General features: G+C 32.7%; 4 protein-coding genes across 6 annotated transcripts; 2 read left to right on the forward strand and 2 right to left on the reverse strand.

Annotated features, from left to right (window-relative positions):
• The first annotated feature begins 276 nt into the window (after window positions 1-276).
• Window positions 277-2,240, forward strand: LOC111712725 (zinc finger Y-chromosomal protein). 3 transcript variants are annotated; one of them, XM_023487426.1, is made up of 2 exons: window positions 277-497; window positions 583-2,240. In XM_023487426.1, exons 1-2 carry the CDS (start codon window positions 359-361, stop codon window positions 1,503-1,505), a joined length of 1,062 nt encoding a protein of 353 aa, XP_023343194.1. In that variant the 5' UTR covers window positions 277-358; the 3' UTR covers window positions 1,506-2,240. The 3 variants fall into 3 exon arrangements, with proteins under 3 accessions (XP_023343194.1, XP_023343195.1, XP_023343196.1); XM_023487427.1 differs by having other exon boundaries at window positions 279-497; window positions 592-2,240; XM_023487428.1 differs by having other exon boundaries at window positions 279-497; window positions 604-2,240.
• A 9-nt stretch (window positions 2,241-2,249) lies between these two features.
• On the forward strand, window positions 2,250-4,457 carry LOC111712726 (zinc finger protein 711). The gene is made up of 3 exons (XM_023487429.1): window positions 2,250-2,894; window positions 2,997-4,017; window positions 4,103-4,457. The coding sequence occupies exons 1-2, from the start codon at window positions 2,630-2,632 to the stop codon at window positions 3,713-3,715; spliced, it is 984 nt and encodes a 327-aa protein (XP_023343197.1). The 5' UTR covers window positions 2,250-2,629; the 3' UTR covers window positions 3,716-4,017; window positions 4,103-4,457.
• Window positions 4,458-6,433: 1,976 nt separating this feature from the next.
• Window positions 6,434-7,978, reverse strand: LOC111712727 (uncharacterized). The gene is made up of 3 exons (XM_023487430.1): window positions 7,881-7,978; window positions 7,118-7,243; window positions 6,434-6,639 (listed from the first exon to the last, which is right to left on the reverse strand). Exons 1-3 carry the CDS (start codon window positions 7,957-7,959, stop codon window positions 6,506-6,508), a joined length of 339 nt encoding a protein of 112 aa, XP_023343198.1. The 5' UTR covers window positions 7,960-7,978; the 3' UTR covers window positions 6,434-6,505.
• A 7,436-nt stretch (window positions 7,979-15,414) lies between these two features.
• Window positions 15,415-22,782, reverse strand: LOC111712729 (uncharacterized). Its single transcript, XM_023487432.1, has 7 exons — window positions 22,752-22,782; window positions 20,463-20,522; window positions 19,585-19,830; window positions 19,267-19,316; window positions 17,325-17,495; window positions 15,868-15,942; window positions 15,415-15,784 (listed from the first exon to the last, which is right to left on the reverse strand). Exons 1-7 carry the CDS (start codon window positions 22,764-22,766, stop codon window positions 15,697-15,699), a joined length of 705 nt encoding a protein of 234 aa, XP_023343200.1. The 5' UTR covers window positions 22,767-22,782; the 3' UTR covers window positions 15,415-15,696.
• Between the last annotated feature and the right edge of the window lie 718 nt (window positions 22,783-23,500).

Consider the following 23,500-nt stretch of genomic DNA (forward strand, 5'->3'; position numbering starts at 1 on the left):
ATTTATCAAGTGGTATATCTGATTTAAAACGTTACCCTTAAAAGCTGTCTAATCAACAATGCATCATATATTCACATCTCTTTCTTAATCAATCATTTATTTTTAACTGTGAGTAATCTTTAAAGTAACTTGTGGATTTCTGCTTTAGAAACATGAGGAAAATTGTCAGAATTCTACACTTTATCTAAAAACCGACGGTAGCTTCTACATTACTGATAAGATAAAGTTTTAAAGGGTATGGTTGTGATTCCAGCATTCTTCTTTATTTATGTTAAAGGTCACTTAAAATTACAACTAAAGTTCTAATATTTCTCTCTTTATTGTAGAGGAGACATGTACTGTATATGTACAAGGAGAAATGAAGAAAGAAGAGATTAAAGAAGAAAATGTTTATATCAAGATGAAGAAGGAAGTACTCTCTCCTTCTACTGAAGAGGATACAAGTACTGTATATATAAAGGAAGAATATGTTGAGATGGCAAATACTGAGATGACAGGTAATGATAAATGAATTTACTTCTTTCTTACTTATTTACTAGAAGAGGAACTTGATCACACAAAATAATGAAAAGTTTATTTTTAATGAAATAGTTCTCATTGAAGAGGATCCTCTGCTGGTTGGATCAAAGATAACCAAGAAGAGGAAACTAGAAGGAGTGAGATATCCATGTGATAAATGTGAGTACAATGCAACCAAAGCAAATGATCTTAAGAGACATTTTGAGAGTAAACATGAAGGAGTAAGATATCCTTGTGATGAGTGTGATTACACTGCAACTCGAGCATTTAATCTGAAAACTCATATTGAGAGTAAACATAAAGGAGTGAGATATCCTTGTGATAAGTGTGATTACGCTTCAACTCGAGCATTTGATCTTAAAAGACATATTGAGAGTAAACATGAAGAAGTGAGATATCCTTGCAACAAATGTGAGTATGCTGCAACAACACTAAGTTATTTAAGAAATCATATTGAGAGTAAACATGAAGGAGTGAGACATCCATGTGATAAATGTGAGCACACTGCCTCTTCACCAAGTGCTCTTAAAGTTCATATTAAGAGTAAACATGAAGGAATAAGATATTCTTGTAATATATGTAAGTATACAGCACCAAGAGTAAATGATCTAAAACAGCATATTGAAAGAATACATGAAGGAGTAAGATATCCTTGTGATGAATGTGACCACACTGCATCTACAAGATATAATCTTAAAATTCATATTGAGAGTAAACACAAGGGAGTGAGATATCCTTGTAATAAATGTGAGTATGCTGCAACTACAGCAAATGATCTTAAAATACATAAAGATAATAAACATGAAGGTGTAAAATATCCTTGTGATAAATGCAAGTATGTTGCAAATACTCTGCAACTTCTAAAAAGGCACATCAAGAGTATCCATGAAGGAGTAAGATATTCTTGCAATAAATGTGATTTCTCAGCAGCTAGCGCAAGTAATCTAAAAAGACATAATAAGATTAAACACGAAGAAGCCACATAACCTTGGGATAAATGTGTGTATGCTGCATCTGCTGCTGCTTCTTCTTTACACAAAGAGATATGAAAAACCAGAGATAAGCAAACATTAAATTTTTAATCTAAATCAGCTGTCACACTATTTTCTGTCGTTTGACGATTTTTTCTTATGTGACTCGGTCTTGATTTCTAAATTTAAATTAAATGCATAAAATCACTTTCATAGCAACCCTGACGGTAATAAGAGCTAACAAAATGTATCTTTTAGTTTCTGGAGTTGGACAACTATTTTAAACCAACCAATATTTTATGACTTCAAACAAAAATACACCTATCACTTACTTTATAATTAATAACTGTCTGTCTTGTGTATCTTTTAGGAGCGGAAACTTTCTTTATTTTCCAATCCTTTATAGGACACAAATCATATAAGTCTTTAACATCAGTTGGTACTTGTTTTCTAGTTTTTTTTATTTATATTTGTACAAACTGTAATTGTAATTATTATTATTATTATTTTTGGTAAAAAATCAGAGAAGCGTCAAATGATTTAATTTCGTTTTAATAATAAATTTTTTCTGAGAAAATGGCCAGAATCATGAAAAGGGAAGATTAACAGACATATTTTACACACAATTTACCTATTGGGCCGTACAGGTCCCACACTAACATTACCTGGTTGAGTGAAGATTCTTTAACATTATTTAACATTTATTTCTTTAACATTAGTTTTGCATTAGCGGAGTAAACTTTTCTACAGGAACCTTTGTAAGAAAGATGGACAACGCCAGACTTTCCAGACAGTACTCCAAACTGAAGTTTGCAGATCTATCTCTTGGACAGCTTCGGAAGAACCAAGAAAATCAGTTTCATGTCCCTGTAGACTTTTTTAGTGTTTAATTAAGTAAGAATAAGTAAATTTTTTTTAGATGATACTTTAATAAATCTATGTATTTTGAGTTGTCGAGTTTGGGGAAGGAATTCAAAAAAAAAATTTAGAGGGGGGGGGGGGAAAGAATTAAAAATATGGAATTATAACACCCCTGCTTTTCTAATCTGTATTTTTTCTTTGCTTGATTCGATTAATAATCTTAATTTACTTGATATTTTCACCATGTTCTCGTTTTATAAATAGCTATTCCAGATATAATGGCAGAAACAATAGAAGAATATATTAATCTTGAGGAGTTTGAGATGAAAGAAGAGACAGTTTTCAAGGAAGAAGAAATCTTTCTCTCCTCTACTGTAGAGAACATGTGTTCTGTTTATATACAGGGAGAAGGAATAAAGGAGGAAGAGTTGAAGGAGGAGATAGTTTATATCAAGGATAAAGTAATTACTCCTTCTACTGTAGAGAACACATGTACTGTATATGTACAGGGAGATGTCAAAATGGAAAATACTAGAATTCTAGGTAATGCAAAAATATAAAAACTTTTTTTTTATTTCCAATAATATTGTACTAGATAAATAAAAAATTGTTTTTTTTTCAAATAATGAATCAAAATCATTTTAGAAATTGTGAAACAAGAGGATTCTCTGCTGTCTGTGTCAAGGAGAACAAAAAGTTTACAAGATGAAAAGTGCTTTTCGTGCGTTAAATGTGAATATTCTTCAAAATATTTAATTCTTCTGAGAACACACATGAAAAGTAAACATAGAATAGTTCTCAATGAAGAGGATCCTCTGCTGGTTGGATCAAAGAAAACCAAGAAGAGGAAACTAGAAGAAGTGAGATATCCATGTGATAAATGTGAGTACAATGCAACTGAAGAAAATGATCTTAAGAGACATTTTGAGAGTAAACATGAAGGGGCGAGTTATCCATGTGTTAAATGTGAGTATTATGCAACCAGCCAACGTTATCTCAGAGAACATATCAAGAATAAACATGAAGGAGTGAAATATCCATGCGATAAATGTGAATTCTCTTCAACTACTGTAAGGGGTCTTATAGGACATATCGCTAGTATACATGAAGTAGTGAAATATCTATGTGATAAATGTGAGTTTTCTGCAACCAGCCATAGTTATCTCAGAGAACATATCAAAAATAAACATGAAGGAGTGAAATATCCATGCGATAAATGTGAATTCTCTTCAACCACTGTAAGGGGTCTTAATAGACATATCGCAAGTATACATGAAGAAATTAAAAGATATCCATGTAATAAATGTGAATATGCTACAACTACAGCACACCAGCTAAGGAAACACTTATGTAAGAAACACTAATGAAGAATATAACTCGCGTCCACATGCTCTATAAAGATATTAGTTTAGAAGGAAGTACCCTCTCCTTCTACTGAAGAGGATACATGTACTGTATATATAAAGGAAGAATATGTTTATATCAAGATGAAGATGGAAGTACCCTCTACTTCTACTGAAGAGGAGACATGTACTGTATATATAAAGGAAGAATATGTTTATATCAAGATGAATTTTGGAAGTACCCTCTCCTTCTACTGAAGAGGATACAAGTACTGTATATATAAAGGAAGAATATGTTGAGATGGCAAATACTAAGACGACAGGTAATGATAAATGAAATTATTTCTTTCTTACTTATTTACTAGAAGAGGAACTTAATCACACAAAATAATGAAATGTTTATTTTAGATGAAATAGTTCTCAATGAAGAGGATCCTCTGCTGGTTGGATCAAAGATAACCAAGAAGAGGAAACTAGAAGAAGTAAGATATCCATGTGATAAATGTGAGTACAGTGCAACTAAAGCAAATGATCTTAAAGAGACATTTTGAGAGTAAACATGAAGGAGGAAGATATCCTTGTGATAAATGTGAATACATTGCAACATACCAAGGTAATCTAAGAAGACATATCAAGAATAAGCATGAAGAAGTGAGTTATCCATGTAATAAATGTGAGTTTTCTACAACCACACTGTTAGAAATGCCATTTTGTAAATTTTCAATATCATCATATTTCAGGCCAATATAACCAGTATATAGAAGACATTCATTAATAAATCGTTTGAAATTTGATGTTTTCTGGTCAGAATGATTTTACTTGAATTAGCCTAAACACTAGTTGATATAAGTAAAATTAGAATCACATCAAATTTTTAAATGAGAATTGATACTTGAAGAGAGTCAAATTTTAATTGAAGTAAGCAGAATTCTGGTTAATGCAGAATCCAAGTAGTATTCTGATTGAATTGAGTGCCGGTACGTGTCTGAACGCCGGATCACTGTAATTAAAGTAAGCAGGATTATGCTTGCTTCGATTTCTGATGATTGAAGTAAGTAGAATTCAAGTGAATGTAATTAGAATTTAGCGTACAGGCCGTAAATTTATATCAAGCAAAATTATCGTTGATATATTACAACGGATCTTCATGGCTTGGTGCGTGAACTAAATACTGTTGATTGTAAGCGGGTTTTTCTAACAGTGCAGCCTTAGTTATCTAAGAGTGCATATTAAGAATAATCACGAAGGAGTAAGTTATTCACGAGTTCTCTCCAGGCATGACACCGGTAATTGTTTCAAAATAGGGATATGTTCGAAAATGAAATCAAGAATCTATGGAGGACGTAAGGTCGGTCTCCAATAACACGAGGAATCTTTCTCCAGTATATATTTAGTTTATAAGTATAACAATAGTTTAAGTAGCGAGAGAAATAATCGGTCGAAATCACATTCGTATTACTTGAGAGAATGCAGCGTAGTATTCTCCAGCTCTCTTCTTTGTTCCCGGCTTTGCTGTAAGGAGGCCGCCGGGTCTCGTCTTCCACAAATCATCAAAAACTAATTCTCACACCTTATTATTAGTTTAAAATTGACATTTATTGTTTCAATACATACATAGTTTTTGTCATTTTTTATAAATATATTGTGTAATTTTGTTCTACTCTTAAAGATATTTACTCTTGAAACAGATAACTTTGCAGATTTGGGCTATTTCTAACAGAAATGGCCAAGTGTTAGTTTTGAAACTAATATTCCCTGGAATTGGAATGGGCAGCTATGTTTATTGTTTCCCCGTTTACATAGACAACTGGGAAACGAACAGTTTTGAAAAAAAAATCAATTGAAAATTCCATGATGGAATATTATTTATTATGCGTGCAATGAACACAGATGAACAGTAAAATAATGAATGAAACAGTTACTGTTCACAAAAACAAATATCTGAGGGGACCTGTTTATTGACATTACTTTGACATCAAAAAGCTTCATTTTACAACTAAAATCCAAAAATATGAGTCTCCGAACTAGTGTTCACACCTCAAATATCAAGTAGTTTTAACTCACCGTCCGTTTTTATGGATTTAAATTGACCTAACACTTTGACCACGTCTAAAGCCAATTCAACTCCACCTACCTAGCATAACCTATCTAACCTACTATAAGATATTTCATAATCTTTGTACCTATAGACTTTACTTAGATAAAACTCTACCTAGATAAAACGCTACTTAGATAATACTTAGATAAAACTCTACTTAGATAAAACTCTACCTAGGTAAAACTTTACTTAGACGAAACTCTACTTAGATATAACTCTACCCTCATAAAACTCTACTTAGATAAAACTCTACTTAGATAAAACTTTACTTAAATAAAACTTTACTTAGATAAAACGCTACTTAGATAAAACTCTACCCTCATAAAAGTCTACTTAAATAAATCTCTAACCTCATAAAACTCACTTAGATAAAACTTTACTTGGATAAAACTCTACTTAGATAAAACTCTACTAAGATAAAACACAACTTAGATAAAATTCTTCATAGATAAAACACTACTCTCAAAAAACACTACCTAGATAAAACTCTACTTAGATAAAACACAACTTAGATAAAATTCTACTTAGATAAAACTCTACCCTCATAAAACTATACTTAGATAAAACTCTTCTGAGATAAAACTCTACTTGGATAAAACTCAACTACTTAGATAAAACTAACCTTATTTAGAAATAAATGATTTTTTAAAATTTTGATATTTGTATTTACAATAGAAAAAATATATGAAGGACCCAATATGCTACTGCAAACTTTAATCTCTAAGAAAAGTGAACACTGCATCATTTGGATTTATAGTTGGAGGGGGGTTAGTTCCGAACTTCGTTTGTAGTGGAGGCAAAGTAAACCTCGGAATTAATTGATAATCGGTTCCATTTCCTCGTTTACCTGGAAAAAAATCAGTTTTCAAGCAATGTTAGAATTTAACATTTTGTATACTGTAATTTATATAATATGATAATTGTCTCTATTTAATGATAATATATTTTTCAAAATAATGCGAAACTAACCAGTCAGTAATATATTTTTCAAAATAATGCGAAACTAACCAGTCAGTAATATATTTTTCAAAATAATGCGAAACTAAACAGACAGTAATATATTTTCAAAATAATGTGAAACTAAACAGACAGTAATATATTTTCAAAATAATGTGAAACTAACCAGACAGTAATATATTTTTAAAATAATGTGAAACTAACCAGTCAGTAATATATTTTCAAAATAATGCGAAACTAACCAGACAGTAATATATTCTCTTAATGAAGGGTATTAAATGATTTAGCAAAGAAAGTTGCGGAATATTCAGTCCAGTGGTCTCAGAAGTCTCATCTTTTTAGAGTAACCCTGAATAAACATAATTTACCTTTTGAAGCTGCCGCTGAAACATCGGCACTGGGTGAGTCGGCACCATAGGGTACTGCTGGTGCTTCGTACGGTTCAAATGGTTCAGGATCGTCAATAGTTTCAATGAGAAAACTTTTACACATTCCTTATAGCAAAGATACAAAACGTATTAACTTCTTTTTAAATTAATAGATCAAAAACAACAATTTCTTTTACTTTTTAGATTTTAGCCATTAAAGTACGAGTCGTTGTTATGTTACTCAGAAAAATTACCAAAAATGAATATGGCAAAAATGCATTTTCCATTGTAAAAGAATAAGTATAAGAATAAGAAGTTAAACTTAAATTTAAGAAGTTAAACTTGAATTTAACAGTTGAATTTGAATATAAGAAGTTAAACTTGAATTTTAGAAGTTGAAATTGAATTTAAGAAGTTAAACTTGAATTTTAGAATTTGAATTTAAGAAGTTAAACTTGAATTTAAGAAGTTGATTTTGAATTTAAGAAGTTAAACTTAAATTTAAGAAGTTAAACTTGAATTTAAGAAGTTTAAGGAATTGAGCCCTCGCCACAAATTCTGATTTTTTAATCCCTTTATCTTTGCAACCCAATGTCTTAGATCTTAAATATTTCACACTATGAATCATGTTAGATCACATAATTTGATTTTAAAAAATCAAAGGTTTAGATCATCAGGTTACACAAATATTGGGATTAGAAAATTTGAGTATGTGACAAAGATCTAATTCCTTTAAATTTAAAAAGTTGAATTTTATCTTTGCCTTGTGTAATGAAAAGGAAACAGACAGAAAGAAACATTACTCTAGGTTGATATATCATGATAAACTGATTATTTATCATTTACTTACTAAAGTCAACAATTCTTATAAACTTATAATAACTTATTAAAATTATTTCAATTAAAAAAATATATAATTTTGATTATAATTATATAATTATAATAAAATTATATAAAAATATAAAATAATTTATGGACCCTAATTGGAATTAGTAAACACTAAAACAGGAATATTGCTCCAATTATAGCTTTGCTTTCAAATAAATTGTAATTTCCTTCTTTATTTTCACTTTTATTCAGATTGTTTCTTTTTCTCTTCTCAATTCTTAACCCCAAACATCAATAAACAAAAAAAAATTGTGTATTAAAAATGATATTCATGCGGAAAAAATTCCTTGATTCGTTCGAAAATATCTGTCTTTGTCATTTAAAACTTTGTAAATTACACGAACTGAATAAGTTCTAAAATATTTATGTTCTATGTTTTCTTCTGAATTGTCATTAATCCACCATCAGGGTTTCCTGTTTAATTACTACAATACAATACAATACCAATCCTTTTTACCCCTATTTTCCTCAACATCATAAAAGATAAAACATTGTTGGCAATCTGGCAATCGTTATTTGTTATTGTTTAGATCTTAATGTAAACATTGCGGAAATATTGGGGAAATGTTTTTCAAAGATATTGGGAAAATGAAAAGTTGGATTGGCAAGTTGAAAATCCATTTATTTTCTCAATTTCAGTGAAGAGCGAAAAAAGTTTTTTACAGTTTTTCTTCCAACTAAATTGGAAATAATTTATTTTATTTTATTTCAAAATAAAATGAATGCTAAGAAAATATTCGAACTAGATATTAGATATTTAGTAGTTTCTATGTCCTCATGGATCCACAGTTTTAAATGGAGGAGAAAAATTTAATAGCATTTGAATACCATTAAGAAAAAATATACAAAATTTCAATATTTCAAAAGAAAATTACAAAATTTCAGTGTGCAGCATACAGTGTGCAGTGTTCAGCATACAGTGTGCAGTGTTCAGCATACAGTGTGCAGTGTTCAGCATACAGTGTGCAGTGTGTAACATCCAGTATGCAGTGTGCAGCATACAGTATGTAGTGTTCAGCATACAGTATTCAGTGTGTTCAGCATACAGTGTGCAGTGTTCAGCATACAGTGTGCAGTGTTCAGCATACAGTGTGCAGTGTTCAGCATACAGTGTGCAGTGTGTAACATCCAGTATGCAGTGTGCAGCATACAGTATGTAGTGTTCAGCATACAGTATTCAGTGTGCAGCATACAGTGTGCAGTGTTCAGCATACAGTGTGCAGCATACAGTGTGCAGTGTTCATCATACAGTATTCATTGTGCAGCATACAGTGTGCATTGTTCAACATACTGTTTGCAGTTTTCAGCATACAGTGTGCAGTGTGCAGCATACAGTGTGCAGTGTTCTGCATACAGTGTGCAGTGTGCAGCATACAGTGTGCAGTGTTCTGTATACAGTGTGCAGTGTGCAGCATACAGTGTGCATGTTCAGCATACAGTGCGCAATGTTCAGTTTTCTGCATATAGTGTGCAGTGTTCAGCAAACAGTGTGCAGTGTGCAGCATACAGTGTGCAGTGTTAAGCATACAGTATGCAGTGTTCAGCATACAGTGTGCAGTGTTCAGCCATACAGTGTGCAGTGTGCAGTATACAGTATGTAGTGTTCAGCATACAGTGTGCAGTTTGCAGCATACGGTATGCAGTGTTCAGCATGCAGCGTGCAGTGTGCAGAATACAGTATGCAGTGTTCAGCGTAACATTTTGGTATTAAAGTCACTATTTTAGTTAATAAACGTAAAATTTTGGTTTTGGAACGTAAATAATGCTATTTAACGTATACACGATGTGTTAAGATATGTTTTATCTAATAAAGTTAACTTTGAAGAAGAACAAAATATTGTTCTATTCAATTTGATTTGTTAAACCATGTCTCACTGCGCCGCCAAACAAATCATCAAAACTTATCATGAAAAAAATCTTGACAACATTTTTTTCACCATCCACCTCTCTAATTTAATTTTCTGAAAATGTTGAATTTGATTAGTGAAAACCTTGTAGCATCCAATCTGGAAAACAATTAAAAATAATAACTTAGATTAGATTTTAATTTAAACTAAATAATGAAACACTTAAAGATGAGTTAAAAATGCGACATCAAGTACTATCAATAAGGTAATTAAGAGGGGGGGAGGTAAGATAGTAGGACATTCCCCAACACCCTGAGGCCACATTTAAAGAATTTGAGCCCCTAATCTAATTTGAGACGCGGTTCAAACATGGTCCAGTGTTTAAATTCGGCCTCTGAATTGATTTACTGTTCTGTATGTTCAATATATCCAATTAAATAGGGATTCAAATTTGACTTGAAATCCGAAAAGTAAATGTTCGACTCTTAGCTAGATATTTCTGGATTTTTTCATAATTAAATATAATCAAGCCAACGTTGATGTATTTAAAGCATGGTAAAATATTTAGAAGAATGACCCGATGCCAAAAACCCTCAACCCTTTGTTTAACTCTAAGTTATTAGAGAACCTGGAGAATATGATCATTACACTCCAGGATTCCGGAGCTTAGCTCCGCTGTATTCTAAATCAGGGCCTGGGGACTTGAACTTCATAGACAGCTAACGGACAGTCAGTAGACAGCTAACAGGTAGTTTACCAACTTACTCTACAGAGATTGGACAGCCTCATTCTCATCATCTACTCTAGATACTCGCAACCAGGGTATCAGAGACTCTTCCGATCTACAGCTAGTTCAACTACTCGAGATGCTCGCAATAGACTATCAGAGACTCTTCCGATCTACAGCTAGTTCAACTACTCTAGTACTCTAGACACTTGCAACCAGGGTATCAGAGACTCTTCCGATCTACAGCTGGTTTAACTACTTTAGATGCTCACAACCAGGGTATCAGAGACTTTTCAGATCTACAGCTAGTTCAACTACTCTAGATGCTCACAACCAGGGTATCAGAGACTATTCCGATCTACAGCTAGTTCAACTACTCTAGATATTCACAACCAGAGTATCAGAGACTCTTCCAATCTACAGCGAGTTTAACTACTCTAGATACTTGAGCAGGGCATAATTAAAGGTCCACTGGAGATATAGAGCAAGTAATAAATCTAAGACAATGAGGTTCTACTCCAGTCCAGCTAGTTTAACTACTCTCGTACCGGCCTGTCTGGACTACCCGCGAGAATGTATAAGAAGACTAGGATGTCATAGACTTGTCTCATACTCTGTGAAAGAGCCACAATTAAAAGTTGAAATAAAAGATGGGTTCGAGCCGACTTAAACGCCTTGTAATAGTTAAAGGAAAAATAGAAATAATAAAAGAAATATAGTTAATCTTCCCAATGTACCAATATCTTTATTTATGGTAATATTTTACAAAAATATTAAGATAATTTTAAAATAAAGGATTGCAAGAATTTATCATTTCAAAGTAGGACAGTAATAAGGCAGAACAATTCATGAAGAAAGGAATTGAGTCTTTGCCACAAACTCTGAATTTATAATCTCTATATCTTTGGAACCCAATATCGTAAATTTTTTATATTTCAACCTCGTATTATTTGATCTAACAGAATTTATAGTTTGAAATATCTAAGGTCTACGACATTGGAATCCAAAGATATAGGGTTTAGAAAAGCAGAGTTTGTGGCAAAGACTCAATTCCTTTAAAATGTTTAAGTTGAGTTGAAGAAATATTCAGAACTATCCACATATCATAATAATCAGAAATATTCAGAACTATCCACATATCATAATATTCAGAAATATTCAGAACTATCCACATATCATAAAATTCAGAACTATCCACATATCATAATATTCAGAACTATCCACATATCATAATATTCAGAACTATCCACATATCATAATACCACATATCATAATATTCAGAAATATTCAGAACTATCCACATATCATAAAATTCAGAACTATCCACATATCATAATATTCAGAACTATCCACATATCATAATATTCAGAACTATCCACATATCATAATAATTTTACACGAATAATTCTAGAAACATTAATATCAAATCCTGTCATTTCAAAAAATGGAAAATGAAATAAAAGATATTTTTAAAACAGATTTTAATTTATCAAGATATTTAAACAATTCTATGTCAATATAACTGATACATTTTAACAACATGATTTTACCTTGTAACATTTACTGAAGTAATAAACACTATTTCGTAGACAAAGATAAAATGGTACTACAAATATAATTAAAATTTCTACTTTGATTATATAAGGTTCTACCCTTAAAGGGAGAGAATACTACAATTCTAAAAAAAACATGGATATAACAGGAAATTATAATCTATATGTATCAAATTTCTTATCAAACAATTTTCCTGTTTCAGTTTTTATAATCTTCCAATTAGAGTCACTCTGCACTGCTATGTGAACAAATCGTTCAAAGCACAATTATAGAATCTTTTTTAAATTGGAATGATTTTGATAGATTATTATAAAACGATACACTTAAATTTACTGTGATAATTCCCAAATAATACAGAAAATTGTAAAAAATTACAATTTTAGGATTAAAATAATTTTTTGTTATTTGTCATTTCTTTTAAAAAACTCTGTCGCTGAAAGACCACAAATGTTTTCATTCTGTTGGTAAAATTCAAATTTTGTTAAGATTTTTTCCATACTAAGCAACATTATAAACCTTATCCGTCCCTGCAAGATAGGATTTTTATCCCATTCTAAGCAACATTATTAATCTTATCCGTCCCTGCAAGATAGGATTTTTATCCCATTCTAAGCAACATTATTAATCTTATCCGTCCCTGCAAGATAGGATTTTTATTCCATTTTACGCAACATTATCAATCTTATCCGTCCTGCAAGATAGGATTTTTATCCCATTCTAAGCAACATTATTAATCTTATCCGTCCCTGCAAGATAGGATTTTTATCCCATTCTATGCAACATTATTAACCTTATCCGTCCCTGTCAGATAAGGTTTTTATCCCATTCTAAGCAACATTATTAATCTTATCCGTCCCTGTCAGATAAGGTTTTTATCCCATTCTAACCAACATTATTAATCTTATCCGTCCCTGCAAGATAGGATTTTTATGCCATACTGAGCAACATTATTAACCTGATATTTAACTAAATAAATTAATTTTTTGTTTTCACGTTCGAGAAAAGGAATTGCAGATTTGTTTATATTTTGATTTTCCACTCACATACATTTTCATATGTAATATCTTTCATTCAGAATTTCATCACAAATATTCAATTTTAGTTCAATTGTGCCAATAAATTAATGTGTGAAGCTTATTTATGTTATTTAGAAGATTCTGGATATGGATTCCTAACCAATTAACAAACCATTACCTTTTTGACCTTAAAGGGAGTTACCGGCAATGTATGGTAGTTGAACCGATAATGTAGTAGTGTGTTAAATACTGTAATATTTAGAATATGGTTGCGCTCCCTCCTTTAACAAACCCTTCAATTCCCTCTTTGAGTTTGGGCGAGATTTCAGAACTGAAGAGAATCAGTACACTCCAAGATCCCAGATAGAAAACATGTTTGAGCTTAGCTCCGCTGTATTCTAAATCAGGGCCTGGGGACTTGTAATTTAAAGACAGTCAATAGACAGTCAATAGACAGCCAATAGACAGTCAATAGACAGTCAATAGACAGTCAATAGACAGTCAATAGACAGTCAATAGACAGTCAATAGACAGTCAATAGACAGTTAATAGACAGTCAATAGACGGTCAATAGACAGTCAATAGACAGTCAATAGATAGTCAATGGACAGCTAACAGGTAGTTTATCAAATTGCTCAACAGAGGATACAAGAGGTTGGCAGCCTTCTTCTCATCATCCACTACAACAGTATATCCTCATGCTTCTCAGCATATCAGGGGAACTACATTCTTCAGCTCTACGACTGGTTCAACTACTCTAGATACTCGAGCTGGTCCTATTTAGAGGTCCGCTGGAGGTATAGGGTAACCTATGTATAAAGAGATGTCTGAAGAGACTCTAGATACTCGAGCTGGTGCTATTTAGAGGTCCGCTGGAGGTATAGGGTAACCTATGTATAAAGAGATGTCTGAAGAGACTCTAGATACTCGAGCTGGTGCTATAGAGAGGTCCACTGGAAATATAGAGCAATTGGTAAACCTAAGACAACTGAGTCCAAACCCAGTACAGCTAGATCAACTACCGAGCAGAATCAATTCTCCCGGTGTTTCTATAAGTAGAAACACTGGGGACTCAGAGAGATCGGAATATACAGACGGAGAGAAACTGAAGTGTCTGCTGCTACACACTCTACAGAGAGCTCTACTCGAATCTCAGACCCTACTGATGACCAACAACAGCTAGGTGATCAGTATAGACCAATTACTCCGGGAGAAGAAGAGATCTTAAGGATTCATGAAGATGGGATCTACCGTGCTCCAGACATGATCGAGTTATCAGGAGGGTTATGGATAACTGGGGATCCCCAAGAAAGCTGATCTTTATGGACTGCTCCAATGCAAGCCACTGTGGAAATGGACGACCTAGATTCAGACCTGGAAGAACTCCTAGGGGCTCTCCTGAACCATGGACTCCTCCAACACAACACAACCGACTCCCCCAACACAACCCCTGGATTATCCTTATCTCCTCAGAGTAGTTCGAACAGCTGAACAGCTAGTCTATGCAGCAGGAAGAGACAAGAAGAGATTGAGAAATGCTCTACAAGAGATATAAGAAGATATGTTACCTTGGCTCAAAGATGATATCTCCTCTTCCGAAGCATCCACTGCTAGAACTCCTAGTCCGGAAATAGCTCTAGAAGATTTATCTGAAACAGAGCTGCTCCAAATGATCCTAACCCAGAGCTATAAATTAAGAGTCTGAGTTTAGATATCCTGAACCTGTATCTAAAGAGATGCAAGGAACAGAAGAAGCTGTTCATAGACCACCTAATTTGAAGCAGCTACAAGAAACTCTACAATCTTGAGAATCCCATGAGGAGCAGCTAAATGAGAACCCTGGTCCCAGGGAAGCTTCTCTTCCAAATCCAGGACAAGATTGGGATCTTCATGAAAGAGAGGATCTGAGGATAGCTTACATGAAGTATCTCAGAACCAGAAATAACATTGAAACCATTGAGGAGCAGCTCCGAGCTCGGGATCTTCTTTGGATGGTTTTGCTACCTCTAGACCGCTTTGAACCACAGCCTGGACTACAAGAAGCAGTAGCTGAGCTAAACAGACTTAATGAGTTTAGAGTTGTACAAAGGATAGATTTACTGCATCTCGCTGAACGATTGGTTTCCAAACAGAATGTAATAACACATATAAATAAATATTAACAGATGTATTTATACCAATAAAATATAAACTGATAAATCCCATTCATTTATACTCTGAGAGATAGATATCAAACTATATGAAGAAATAGAGTTGGGTGGTTTATGAAACTGGTATTGGGATCGAAAGTGAAGACTTTGCATTAGACCCTTAATAGAGGAGGGGGCAAATGTTTTACCTTGATATCCCTAGGATTTATTTCTGGAATTTGAATGATATAAAGTGGTTTATTCATAACAGTAGTCCAAATATGTTGCAAATTCATAGCCCCATATAATTTTTTTTGAGATTTGATAAGACTAACTAAGCTTTAAAAAAAGGACAATTATTAAAAAATCTGTTAGATATTTTTTATTTTTTTTTTTACAAAACCACATATTTTTCCAGTTATGTATAGAGAATTCTGGAGTGAACATCAGAGTTTAGATAGTTCATCAACTCATCAATCAAACCCGTCTTCAAACTCTGAGCAAAGCTAAAAAAGTAGAATAATTTTAGTTTTATGGGAACAAATAAAAAAATAATTTTAATGAAACTTTCATTAAAAAATGAATCTACCTAAGCATTGTAAGTTTTGTAGGTTTTGTTTTTATCTTTCTTTCCGCAGCCTTTAGGAGCCTGACAGAAGGAAGCCTGAAATATAATATTTTTAGGAGCCTGAAATAAATATATTTAGGAGCATGGAAGAAATATATATATTTAGGAGCCTGACAGAAGGAAGCCTGAAATATAATTTTTTTAGGGGCCTGGAAGAAAGGAGCCTGAAATATAGTATTCTGAGGAGCCTGGCATGCAGAGCTTGAAATATATTTATTTAGGAGCAGCTGGCAGAGGGAAGTCTGAAATATATATTAGGAGCATGGAAGAAGGGAGGCTAAAATATAATATTTTTAGGAGCCTGGCACGCAAAATGGAGCCTAAAAATTTATATTTAGGCAGCTTGCAAAAGAGAGCCGTAAATAAATATCTTTAGGAGCCTGGCCATAGGGAGCCTGGCCAAAGGGAGCCTGAAATAAACACTTTTATAAGGCTGTCAGAAGAGAGGCTGAAATACAAAATTTTAAGGAGCCTGGCAGTTAGAGGCCCGAAATATGATATTTTTAGAAGCCTTACATGAAAGGAGCCTGGCCTTAGGGAGCCTCAAAAATACATAATTAGAAGCCTGGCAGCCTTGCAGTGGAAATAATATAACCGTGAGCATTCACCCTGTGTTTATTTCATGGGGTTATTAGCATCCTTCTTGTGGCAAACTATTCGTTTTTAATGTTTAGTTGGGTAAAGGGATATGTAAGCGTTATTTCAAGAGACCCTTCATGCTAAACAGAAATCGATCAATTCACAATGGTACCCTTAAAATCGATCAATTCACAATGGTACCCTTAAAATCGATCAATTCACAATGGTACCCTTAAAATCGATCAATTCACAATGGTACCCTTAAAATCGATCAATTCACAATGGTACTCTTAAAATCGATCAATTCACAATGGTACCCTTAAAGTCTTGTCTGTTTATTTTGAATTGGGGTTTCTCTACAAAAGTGACTTTCGCATTTCTATTGCAGGAATATATTTTGGGATTATCTGAATCAAATTTTAACCCTAGAAAAACGACAATATTTTCCGTAGTATTATTCAGATAAATGTTTCAAGGGTATCGTTGTGATTGGACATTGCCATCTTTGCATGGAGGGTCAATTAAATTTGCGCTTACACCCCTTTTTAAAGGATTAAAAGGGATGTATTTTTTTTAGGGTACTTTAGCATTTTTTTAATGCATTATACATGTGTAATTAGATTTTCAAAATCTTTTTTATTTCAGAACCAACTTTACCCACTTTTATTCAGCTAAAACGATACTTGAGCCCAGCGAAAATACCAAATATTTTAGGTCCAAAGTCAATATTTCTCAAATGTAAAACGGCAAAAGCAATTACAAGTGCGTCTGTACAGATTAATCTAAAAAGGTGCCTCATTAAATTATAAAAATGTCCAACCCNAGATCAGATAACTAACCCAAGCTGCTGGAGCCCAGCAATGATATCCTTGATCTCTTCAAACACTTCTCCAGTGTTGACCGGAGTCTGGTCTGCAGGAATATCCAGCTCCAGGTTCTGCAGAGCCTCAAGCTCCTCCAGAAACAGATACTTCTCCAGTTCAATTTCCAAAGGTAGCAGATGTCTCTTCCTAATCAAAGGTATTAAAGGGACCTTAAGCGTAATCTCAAGAGAAGCATGTCCGATCCACAACGGCACCCTATACACATTTTTCGGACAACGATGAGGTAGCTATACCGATACTCAATTGTACAGCTGAAGATTGAGTGGCGGGGAGACACGAGGTAACAGTGTACACTGTACTCTCTGTGCTAGTGTACACTAGCGCGGTTTTTACCACTTAATTTCCCGCCATATAAATAAGAATATTAACAAAATCCTTGATCAAACAAACGGTATCGTTGTAAATCGGACATGCCACTTTTTTCTTTCTTTTTTATTCAAATGGAAGGTCAGTTGAAATTATGCTTACAGCCCCTTTAAGTCTTTGCCAAAAACCAAAATTAAATTTTCTGATCACATTCTTTAAGTAACCACGCAGTGTAAACCAATTAAATTTATACAGTTATTTTAACATTATTGCACGATGATTACTTTAAATCACGTCAATAAATGAAATTTTCGATTAAGTAACCACGAATACTAATACGAATACATTGTATACACAAACAAAAAAGCATGTTTCGGTGATTTTGTTAGAGTTTAACTTTTGAAATTTGATTATCCATAAATCTTCCCCGGGGTCATGTGAGGACCCACACAAAATTTAGGCTCAATCGATTTAGCTGTTTTGACGTTTTTTGAATACTTAAACTTTTTATGAAATAACCTGCATCACTTCTACTTTGGCACAAAAAGTTTAAAATAGTCTATTTATCCCTATGAATTTGAGTTTGTTGCAAAGACTCAATTCCTTGTTTTTTCAGAACTGTGTTTGACCGGGAAAATACCTTCTCTAATCTTTTCTCGACTATGACGATGGAATTTTATCAAAAAGTTTCGAAAACACTTGGAAAAGTAAATTATCGGTTAAAACAGTTTTTCCTGGCAAATCCTCTCTAATTATAGTGAATACATAGTTATTATATCCTGTTTTTTGTAAAGTCTTTGGTATATGAATTGAATAAGCTTTATATTAAAGCATAAGAAATGTTTTATTCTTATATCTTTATGAAGGCACGCACCTCTGACCCTCTAGTAAAAGTAAATTGAACCTAAAGTCTGACCGCGTCAACCTTATTGCACGGCTAGTCCTATTGAGTGTCGGCTTTCTTTACCCAATGTCCGGGAGATACAGTACAAACAGGGACCGGAAATTCAAATGTACTACGGCTGCCCGTGAAGGTTTGATGCTTCTATCCCCAAAAGGGACTGTAAGTGTAATTTCAAGTGACCCAGCATGCAAGGAGGGGAGATGCCAGATTAACAACAATACCCTTGTCACTCTTATCAATAATGTGGAAGATAATGTAGTTTTCTAGGTTCTAATGGGTTTTATATTAATAATTCCTATAATTATTTCTGCAGTGGAAATGCGCAAGACACAGAGAAACCACAATTGAAAATAATCAGTTTTTAGAATTATAAACGTTAATATCTTTTTCATACTTAATCAGACAAAGCTTTTAAGGGTTCTGTTGTTAATTGGGAATTGCAGTTTTCGCATGGAGGATCGCTTAAAATACGTTTATAATCCCTTCAGTTATTTCTGGTCATTTCTGCCGGCCCTTGATAGCTACCACCCCTTGCCTCTATAACCCTTGATCGATTCCCTCCTTTGGTCCTATCAATCCTTAAACCGCTAACCTTTGGTCCGCTTTACCATTGATCTTTTACTATGAAAATTTCCCTCTTAATCAGATGTCTTGATTTATTAGAAGTCATTTCAACTTATTATTTACCTCTTGAAATCTTTAGCGATCCTCCCAGCTCCCGGTGGTGCTTTCAACGCCTGAAAGAACAAACTGTAATACAGGGTTCTTGCAACAAACTCTTGTGCCTTAAATCACCATATCTTTGCGACCTAATGTTGTATACCTTTGATATTTCAAAAAATGAATTCTGTTAGATCAGATAGTCTAAGTTTTAAATATCAAAGGTGTACTTCATCAAGATACGAGGATAAAGGGATTAGAAAATTTAAGTTTGTAGCAAGAACTCAGTTCCTTTACGGAAAGAGCAAAATTAAACTCAAGTATGAAAATAGAACGTTTACATACCACGGTTCTTTTCCCGACTTTAGATTCTATATCCTGTATTCTGATGTTCTCTAGGTCAGGTTGACTCCTGAACAGCTGCCGGAGAACCCGTTTCAGCGCTAACAGTCCTGGAGGAGTAGGATACGAACCCTTGGAGAGTATTTCCGTGATGAACTGCTGGAAGAGAAAAGATTTATCTGGCCCAGGAGATACATTTAATTTCATCAGTTCGATGGGTATCATCCCCGCCATATTGTATCCGGTGGCCTAAACAGCATGTGCAGGTTAAAATTGTTAGTTTCAGGATAACGCTTAACTACATCTACTAAGAACAAACTTTTTTATTTGAAAGATTTTAGTGACAGGAGCTGATTTTTTGCAGCAAATTCTAATTATTTAATCCCTATATCTTTGCAACTTGATGTCGTAAAACTTTGATATTTTAAACTATGAATTCTGTTTGATCAATTAATAAGTTTTATTATCAAACTGATTTAAGGAAATATGAATTAGAAAATTTCCTTCCGAAGGTACAGGAGAAATCAACCAGGAGATAATTAAGAAATGATAAAATGACAGCATTAGTAAATTAAACCACCAACCTCAAAGATTTTTTCTCTAATACTATAAACAATGTCTTTGACCAAACTGGTTTATTATTTTTGTATTCGAAACTTAGATAAATTACATACATAACTCATCTGAGTCCGGAACTTTTGATTGAGATAAACATTAGGTAAAAAAGCCAATTTGATTCCCTTCACTTATGAATTTACTAAATAGATGGATAAAGAAAAGGTTTTTATGTTGGGGATNGAAAAAAACTCTTATAATTTGGAACCAACTTGTCAATTTAAAAGTTACCATCTCAAATCAACAAAAAATTCAAAAGTTTTTACCATTTGTGTTTGGAGAGTACTGATGAGAACCAACGCATTAAGAACACTCACGCAGCAAACCTAAATCATTTTTGATACAGTGAATACCAGAAAACTGTGGAAAAGGAAGACGACTTTACAGCAAAAATGTTAAGTGTATTTGATGTTGTAACAAAGCAATTGGCTTCACAGTTAAGTTATGAAATCACTTATTTAGTGAAATGGGTCTATTTACATTGCAAATTTGGGTCTAATGTTCATCAGGATGTTTAAGGTCATAATTTGAGTATTATAAAGATTTATTAACACACGTGTTGATAAGTAGTTTTACAATGAAAAAAATATGCAAAATTATACAAACATAGGCGACATTGATAATTACTCATTACATAACATATTTATCATTTCGGTTATTACGTAATCATCGAATCCTTTAACATGTAAATTATTCATTCATGTTTTTTATAGTTCTTGTAAAATCGAAAATTTCCATGCATGGTCCAATTGGACATCAAAATGTTTTTGTTGTGTTTCTTAACTAAAATTTTACTAAGATCAGAAAGATTTACAAAACAATTATTTGCAATGGAAAATAAATTTCTGCCAAGAACTGTGTTAAATAAATTAGAAAGAAATATAATGCAAAGCTTAGAACTTGCTTCAATAGTCTCATAGAAAGACACACATCTACTGGCTAACATAGTTTTTACATGTAAACATTGTAATTATCAGAGTATTATTTCACGCTGAACTGAATAGATCTAAACATGTCCAAACATAACGACTTGAAGACAATCAAGTTTCATCTCTCAATGATCAATATTTAAACGTTTCATTGTATCTTCCTTGCATACTTTTTATCATATATACAATATTATTTTTAAACAGATTTTAAACTGTGTTTAGCTTTGATATATTTATGAAAGACGACATTACTGTTTGTCTGTCTAACCATGCAAAGCAGGTAGTTTCAATTTGAACTCTAAACCTAACACAGATGAGGAGATGTTTTCCAAGATGAATTTATCAATATTAAAGGTAATAGTTTGTAAACCTTAAATAAACTTTAGATTGTATTATTGAACGCATAAGTGTATGCATATTTATCAACTTTTATATCTTAACTATTTTGTATATTTCAGTAATGTGTCTTTGCTCATTATATTTACAAGTCTACTCAGACAAAACTTGTTGTCTGGGTTTTATTGAAAGGAACGCTGAAATTGCCTCCTCTAAATTCAAACCGACAAGCTGAAGTTGATTATACATATTTTAATTTGATTTTGACATATTTATTGAAGACGCTCTCAAACTTCAGATAACCTCCCAAGTACTTATATTTCCTATTTTAAAACTGTTGTGGTTATCTTTTTTATTAAACTTTCACTTTTTTGTGATATGCGGTTGATTTAAAAAACGTTAATTTTCGTTTTGATGGTGAAACTTTTATTAAAGCCATTAAAACAGTAAAATTTTAGATTAAATTTTTGCATGATTTAATATATTTTTTTGTTTTCATGCAAAGAATTATAACATTTTTCTGCAGCGAATTTAAAATGTTAAATCGAATAATTAAGATATTTTTGTGCAGTAAATTTGCACATTCACATGCAAAAAAAAAACATTTTTCATTCAATGAATCATTTCAAAACATTTAGGTGTATAAAATAATTTATGACATTTAAGACGAAAGGTATCTAGTCTTTGTCACAAACTTAAATTTTCTAATCCCTATATCTTTGTAACCTGATGATGTAAACATTTGATATATCTAACAATTATATTATTTGATATGACAGAATTTATAGTTTGAAATATTTAAGGTTTCCAATATTGGGTTGCAAAGATATATGGGTTAGAAAATTAGAGTTTGTGAAAAAGACTCAATTCCTTTGAATTATAGATTAAAGTGTGACTAAAAAATATATCAATACATACAGGATGGAAATTAAGTATTCTGCCCTGAGTCTATCCATTTAATGGCTTATTACACTCCTGAATGCTTAGTCCATTAGCGCCTGATCCAATCAGGGTTCAGTCATGTGTATGTTGTCTATTCTAATAGAAGTAGTATGGCGGTCACATCTATCTATCTCATTATCCAATTAAAGTTATGAATCATCAATCAATCGGCACTATCAGTAGATGGAAATATTTACTTCTATTGAAACTACAGTGATTAAGAGATTTGACAAAGAAAGAAATGAGTTTAAAAATGCAGAAAATTATGAATATAAGAAACGAGACAGTATTAATTCCGTACAATCGTCTCTGAAGTCTCATCCTTTGTGAGTAACCCTGTACGCGTACCTTGTATTTAGCCATCTACCCGGAGAACCTGGGACGGATTGAAGAGTATAAGGCAATCTCTAATCCTTAAATAAGCTCTCTGCCAATTATTATCAGAGCCATAGTTTAGAAGACCTTTACTATTGATCAGGTCTAGATATCCTAACATATAAATGGAGTGTTCGCAAAAAACGAAAGGGGGGTTAGGCTGTAAATCAAATTTGGATTTGTACTTCTGTTTGTTGCGTCTATAGGAAATATGGTTGAACATGATTAGTTTCCAAAAGCATAGAGACTATGTAAATTCACTTAGTAGTAGTATTTCACTCCAACTGTAAATAATTCAATTAAATTTAAAACTGATCTTATTTCCAAGTTTTTTTTCGCCTTAAATTTGTTTTATGTCCAATTAAGAGCCTTCTATGTGACGCGCATTATACCAAAAATCATCAAATTATTAAGATATCTGAGGAAAACTAAGAAAAAAACATAGTTTTCTTCAGATATTAAATAATTTGATATAGACTCTAAATTTGACATAAAACAATTTATATTTTATTTATAATTTATATTATAACTTGGCTTCGCGCCAATCTTCTATTTCAGCTTCTGATTGTGGCTTTATCTGTGAGCATCTTTTCTTTGTACAGTATAAAACAAAAACAAAAAAAGTTTTCGGATTTCATATTATTTTTTCAAAATTTTACAAAAATAAAAAACTTTTAAACTCAAATTTTTAAAATTTTGATCATTCATAAACCTTCCCTGGG

The sequence above is a fragment of the Eurytemora carolleeae genome, unplaced genomic scaffold, assembly GCF_000591075.1.
Source record: "Eurytemora carolleeae unplaced genomic scaffold, Eaff_2.0 scaffold1318, whole genome shotgun sequence".
Taxonomy (NCBI): Eukaryota; Metazoa; Arthropoda; class Copepoda; order Calanoida; family Temoridae; genus Eurytemora; species Eurytemora carolleeae.

Bases quoted from the DNA above. Each gene is read 5' to 3' on its own strand.
- LOC111712726 (XM_023487429.1), top strand. From the start codon at position 2,630: ATGGCAGAAACAATAGAAGAATATATTAATCTTGAGGAGTTTGAGATG. The intron at 2,895-2,996 runs GTAATGCAAAAA...AAATCATTTTAG, and splicing joins GGAAAATACTAGAATTCTAG to AAATTGTGAAACAAGAGGAT.
- LOC111712727 (XM_023487430.1), bottom strand. From the start codon at position 7,959: ATGATAAATAATCAGTTTATCATGATATATCAACCTAGAGTAATGTTT. The intron at 7,244-7,880 runs GCAAAGATAAAA...CTTTGCTATAAG, and splicing joins TTTCCTTTTCATTACACAAG to GAATGTGTAAAAGTTTTCTC. The intron at 6,640-7,117 runs GTAAATTATGTT...ATTTTTTTCCAG, and splicing joins TTCAGCGGCAGCTTCAAAAG to GTAAACGAGGAAATGGAACC.
- LOC111712729 (XM_023487432.1), bottom strand. The intron at 19,831-20,462 runs GTAAAAACTTTT...CATGCTGTTTAG, and splicing joins GTACTCTCCAAACACAAATG to GCCACCGGATACAATATGGC. The intron at 19,317-19,584 runs GTATGTAAACGT...TTGTTCTTTCAG, and splicing joins AAGTCGGGAAAAGAACCGTG to GCGTTGAAAGCACCACCGGG.
- LOC111712725 (XM_023487426.1), top strand. From the start codon at position 359: ATGAAGAAAGAAGAGATTAAAGAAGAAAATGTTTATATCAAGATGAAG. The intron at 498-582 runs GTAATGATAAAT...AGTTTATTTTTA, and splicing joins GGCAAATACTGAGATGACAG to ATGAAATAGTTCTCATTGAA.